We start from the raw sequence: 5,694 nt of genomic DNA on the forward strand, positions 1-5,694 counted from the left end.
TCATCTGCTTATGTCTAAGACTGAATAAAAATAATGATCGTGTATGTGTGTGTGTGTGTGTGTGTGTGTGTGTGTGTGTGTATAGAATACGATTAACATATATTGTGTGAAAAATAAAACAAACCCACACTGAGCTTCCCCTGAGAGATCAGTCTACCAGACCTCATTCTTCCTGTGTGTGGGATAAGAAAGAACAACAGTGTACAATGGCAGTTCAACAATCCCTGTCCTGTTCTATGCCCAGCAAGCAGCTCTAGGAGGACCAGGATGGCCACACTTTAGGATCCTCATTCCCTCACCTCAGTCTGATGCTTTCCTTCTTCTTGCCTTACTTCTCAGCAGCCACCTAGATGATGCCTTCTGTGTACGGACTCCCAGCCTTCATGTCAGCCACAGAGCTGCTTCTAGCTGTCACCATACTCTGCCTTGGAGTCTGGGTGATCAGAGCCACAAGGACCCAGGTTCCCAAAGGTCTGAAGAGTCCACCCGGACCCTGGGGTTTGCCCTTCCTTGGGCACATCCTGACCCTGGGGAAGAACCCACACCTGTCCCTGACAAAGCTGAGTCAGCAGTACGGGGATGTGATGCAGATCCGCATTGGCTCCACGCCTGTGGTGGTGCTGAGCGGCCTGAACACCATCAAGCAGGCCTTGGTGAAGCAAGGAGATGACTTCAAGGGCCGGCCAGACCTCTACAGCTTCACACTTATCCTTAATGGCAAGAGCATGACTTTCAACCCAGACTCTGGACCAGTGTGGGCTGCCCGCCGGCGCCTGGCCCAGAATGCCCTGAAGAGCTTCTCTGTAGCCTCAGACCCGACATCGGCATCCTCTTGCTACTTGGAGGAGCATGTGAGCAAGGAGGCCGAATACCTGATCAGCAAGTTCCAGAAGTTGATGGCAGAGGTTGGCCACTTTGACCCTTACAAGTATGTGGTAGTGTCAGTGGCCAATGTCATCTGTGCCATGTGCTTCGGCCAACGTTATGACCATGATGACCAAGAGCTGCTCAGCATAGTCAATCTGAACAATGAGTTTGGGGAGGTTACTGCCTCTGGAAACCCTGCTGACTTCATTCCTGTCCTCCGTTACCTGCCTAACTCTTCCCTGAATGTCTTCAAGGACTTGAATGAGAAGCTCTACAGCTTCATGGAGAAGTTAATCAAAGAGCACTACAGGACGTTCGAGAAGGTAGAACCTGGGGAGAAGCGGGTGGTGATGGGAAGCAGTTAGGATCCAGGGCCAGAACGTCACAGGCAAGCTTAGCGTTGGTAGCAGTGTGCACTCTGTCCTCAGCAGGTCAATAAATCTTTTCTTGGATGGTCCTTCTCTGCATCCATAAGACAAGAGCTTCTGAATGGGAGGAGCCCTGGGCCAGTTCTTACTGGACCAGGAAGAACCCCCTCTCCTGGCTTCATGGGAGAAAAAAGAACTCATCAAATAGCTAACAGTGTCAGGCTCTGTGCCTCCAGGGTCCCTTGAGTTGGGTTATCAATTCTCTAAGGTAGAACAAAACTCTGAGAGGCCAAGGAAAAGTAGGACAGCTGCCTCAGAATGTCACCTCTTGAACAAAGGTGTTAATGGCAGTGAAGAGCCAGGCCTAGATGGAGAGGGTATTTCTCACTTTGTGCTCCTTTGTCTCCCAGGGCCACATCCGGGACATCACAGACTGCCTCATTGAGCACTGTCAGGACAGGAGGCTGGACGAGAATGCCAATGTCCAGCTCTCAGACGATAAGGTCATTACGGTTGTCTTTGACCTCTTTGGAGCTGGTATGTGTACTTCTGTGTATCATTTCTGTGCTCAGGTGCCCCTCGTTGCCACATCCCTAACCACTGCCTCTGTTCTATCCTGCTCAGGGTTTGACACAGTCACAACTGCTATCTCTTGGAGCCTCATGTACCTGGTAACCAACCCTGGGGTACAGAAGAAGATCCAGGAGGAACTAGGTAGGTGGTGGCTTCATTCCAAGGTCTCTAAATGGAGGACCCTGATAGTCTTGGCAACCCCTTAATCCTTTTGAACCTCTGTATTCTGTAGATACAGTGATTGGCAGGGATCGGCAGCCCCGGCTTTCTGACAGACCCCAGCTGCCCTATCTGGAGGCCTTCATCCTGGAGACCTTCCGGCATTCATCCTTCGTCCCCTTCACCATCCCCCACAGGTGAGGCCATAGATCCATTGACATTTAATACTAGGTCTCAGTTTAGTATACACAGCCCACTAGGATTCATGGGAAGGACATGGCATGTATGTGGGGGTGTGGATTTCCTTTGTGACCCTGATCCTGACTGAACATCCTCTTTCCCCAGCATCACAAGAGATACAAGTCTGAATGGTTTCTATATCCCCAAGGGGCGCTGTGTCTTTGTGAACCAGTGGCAGATTAACCATGATCAGTAAGTTAACAGGGAAAGTGGAAACTCCTGGGTGGGATGGGTCCATCCACTCCTGGGCTTCAGACCCCCTTGTCCCTTGGGGATTGAACTACTTGATGCTTATAATTCCCTGAACACTGACTTCAGCTGTCTCCTCTGTGTACAGGGAACTGTGGGGTGACCCAAACAAATTCCGGCCTGAAAGGTTTCTAACCCCCAGCGGCACTGTGGACAAGTATCTGAGTGAGAAGGTCACTCTCTTTGGTTTGGGCAAGCGAAAGTGCATTGGGGAGACCATTGGCCGAATGGAGGTCTTTCTCTTCCTGGCCATCTTGCTGCAGCAAATAGAATTTAACGTGTCACCAGGCAAGAAGGTGGATATGACTCCTGCCTATGGACTGACTTTAAAGCATGCCCGCTGTGAGTATTTCCAAGCACAGATGCGGTCTTCTGGTCCTTAGCAACTACAGGCTTAGACTGTCATCAGACCAGGTGGCTGTTCCTGGGATTCAACTTCAGTCAGAGACACAGATCCGGGACCGATGTGCCTGCCTCCTACTTTGGAATTGCTTCTCTATCTGATGAACATGTACACTGGGCCCAGCAGAGATCCACAGGAACCTCAGATCCCTCACAAGTTCAGCATAAACTAGGAAGCCTAAAAGGGTTAGGAGATACCCAGGCCTCAGAAAACTGAAGAGTTCTCTGGGTGCTCCAGTGGCTGGCTGGTTTAGAAAACACTTATAGCGGGATCATGCCAGAGTCTGTCTGGTTACTTTGACAACCAGGAGCGGCCCAGAATGGAGGGAGAAGACAACTAAAAATAGTAGCACAGAGGTGCTCATGCCAGCTGCTGAGGCTAAACAGCCTTCCCACATGGGCTATGACACTGTGGTGTGTGTGTGGGGGGGGCACCTTTGTTCACCCTATGTAGAAATAAACAGGGTCCCCTTGTCCTTGCAAAGCCCACGTTTCTGTTTAGGAAGGGCTGACACTTGTGTTTAGAAAGACCCAGGAACAGAGAGACAGACACTCTGGGTAGTAAGAGTAAAAGAATGACATTTGAGACAGTCTTGTGTAGCCCAGGCTCCCTCTGAATATGCTACCAAGGGTGGCCTTGAACTCCATTTTTTTTTTTTCTGCTCTTACCACTCTACTGAGTACTAGGATACAGTCATAGACTGCTACACCAGCTCTCTTCTTTACTGTATAAAGTGGTTTTGTTTCTGTTTTTGTTTTTTTAGAAAATGTTTGGCCATAAGAGCTTTTGATCATGACCTGTATTTTGCTTATGCATTTGTATTAGTCATATCTTAAGAGATTTAGATAATTTGTTTAAGTGTAACAGAGAAAACTCTATCTAACACAAGTATCCAGAAATATATAGGAACAATCTACCTGAGCTAAATAAAAATATCACCTGGACGTACTATGTGCAGACAAGTTTTGAATCTGAAGTTAAGTCACATTCGCACCCTTAAGCTCAACTTTATGCTGTGCTTTCCTGCAGGGAGCAGAGGACTGGCAATGGGGAGCATGCTCTCAGGCATGTTATCAGTGGGGTCTCCTTCTCTAACATGTCACTCTTTGATACACGGTACACTCTGGAACTCTTGTCTAGACTGCTTTCAGAGCCCTCAAAGCTGATGGGAGGGTCTGGTGCATAAGCATATCATCTAATTCACAGTAACCAGGGCTTTACTAGCCCTTCATAGGGCAATAGAAATTCTGGAGCTGAGGATGTGGCTAGGTGGGGAGGAATGCTGGAAGAAGGCCCTAGGTCTTTGGGGGACATTGGAACAGAGCCTTTCTTGAAGGATGAGAATCAACCTCTCTCTTTCTCTTAACTTAAAAAAAAAAAGAGATTTATTTATTTATTCATTTATTTATTATGTATACTTACACTGTAGCTGTCTTCACACATACCAGAAGAGGGCATCAGATCCCATTACAGATGGTTGTGAGCCACCACATGGTTGCTGGGATTTGAACTTGAGACCTCTGGAAGAGCAGTCAGTGCTCTTAACCACTGAGCCATCTCTCCAGCCCTCTCTTAATTTTTAATTGATTCTTTGTGAATTTCACATCATGTACCCCAATCTCACTCATCTCCCCATCCTTCCGTTATCTGTCCTCCACCCTTGCAACCTTTTCCATATATGTATTAAAAATAACCCCCTCCAAAACAAACAGAACCTCATCATGGAAGCTGCAGTGTGTCACAGCATGTCATATAGTATACCCTTTTGTCCACACTTCTTTGCTTACAAATGTTCATTGCAATGAGTCATTCATTGGTCTGGTTGGAGGCCTCTGGCTTCTGCTACTCTATCAATTCTGGATGCTTACTAGGACTCCTCTCAGACATCCTCTTATTGCCCTGTGTCATGGAAATCCTGCAGCTTTGGATCTGCAGGACCAGCCCCCTTCATGTGCTCCAGCAGATCATAGATGGGATAAATGTTAGGATTGGCCAACTCAAAGCCCTGGATCTGGGCCTGGGTGGTAGCTAAGCTGGTAAACCTGTCAGCTCATCCCACAACCACACCATTAGGGTGAGCTCTCCAGCACTGCCCACTGGCTAGCTCAGCCAATGCCACAGGCAGTGAGGGACAGGGCCAGCTCTCCTGGAGAAGTATTCTCTTAAGTGGTTCACATTTTAATGCAGAAATCCTCATCTTGTAGCAAAGTCAGAATGGCAGTGTCAGGTAGAGGTGAAGGCCAGACCCACAGAGCCAGAAGCTCCTCTTACATGCTGAGAGGACATGCATCTTGGGATGTGTATCCCTTCCTGCATCACCCCATTCCAGCTCCTTCTTGAACAGCTGGTAGTGGACAGTAGTTACTGTACATATGCTTTCTGCCTGGAGTAGTTTCCTTCCATTAAGAGTTTCAGGCCACCAGAAAGAGCAACCTCAGATCAGAGGGAACAAGAGTTACCATTCTCATAGTTTTCTTAAAACAAAGCAAAGCAAAGCAGAGCAAAGCACAGTTGTAGCTGGAAATGGAGCTCAGTTGATGGTTGTCTAGTTCACCCAAAGCTTTGAGTTCCTGTGGTAGCACACACCTGTAATTCTAGCAAGCAGGGGGTTAAAGACAGGATGGTCAAAGGTTAAAAGTTGCTTTCAGCTGCAGAAAATTTGTAGCCAGCCTGGGATATGTGAAATTCTGTCTTATAATAATATATAATACAAACAAATTTGTATTCTATGTTATAATGTAAAGGAACCCATAAAAATATCCAGAATAGGCTAATTAAATAGAGCCAAAAATTAAGGAACACAGGGCAAATGGAATTGGGATGTGTGGGTTTCTT

The 5,694-nt window shown here is 47.4% G+C and overlaps 1 protein-coding gene across 2 annotated transcripts; it reads left to right on the top strand.

Moving 5' to 3' along the window:
• Positions 1-353: 353 nt before the first annotated feature.
• LOC308430675 (cytochrome P450 1A1) lies at positions 354-3,641 on the top strand (the record flags this gene model as incomplete). Of its 2 annotated transcripts, XM_080929915.1 has the most annotated exons (6): positions 354-1,190; positions 1,646-1,772; positions 1,860-1,949; positions 2,041-2,164; positions 2,313-2,399; positions 2,545-3,641. In XM_080929915.1, the coding sequence occupies 6 exons, from the start codon at positions 354-356 to the stop codon at positions 2,837-2,839; spliced, it is 1,560 nt and encodes a 519-aa protein (XP_080786041.1). In that variant the 3' UTR covers positions 2,840-3,641. The 2 variants fall into 2 exon arrangements, with proteins under 2 accessions (XP_080786041.1, XP_080786042.1); XM_080929916.1 differs by lacking the exon at positions 2,313-2,399 and having other exon boundaries at positions 384-1,190.
• Positions 3,642-5,694: the final 2,053 nt, after the last annotated feature.

Source organism: Micromys minutus, assembly GCF_963924665.1.
Source record: "Micromys minutus genome assembly, chromosome: 16".
Lineage (NCBI taxonomy): Eukaryota > Metazoa > Chordata > Mammalia > Rodentia > Muridae > Micromys > Micromys minutus.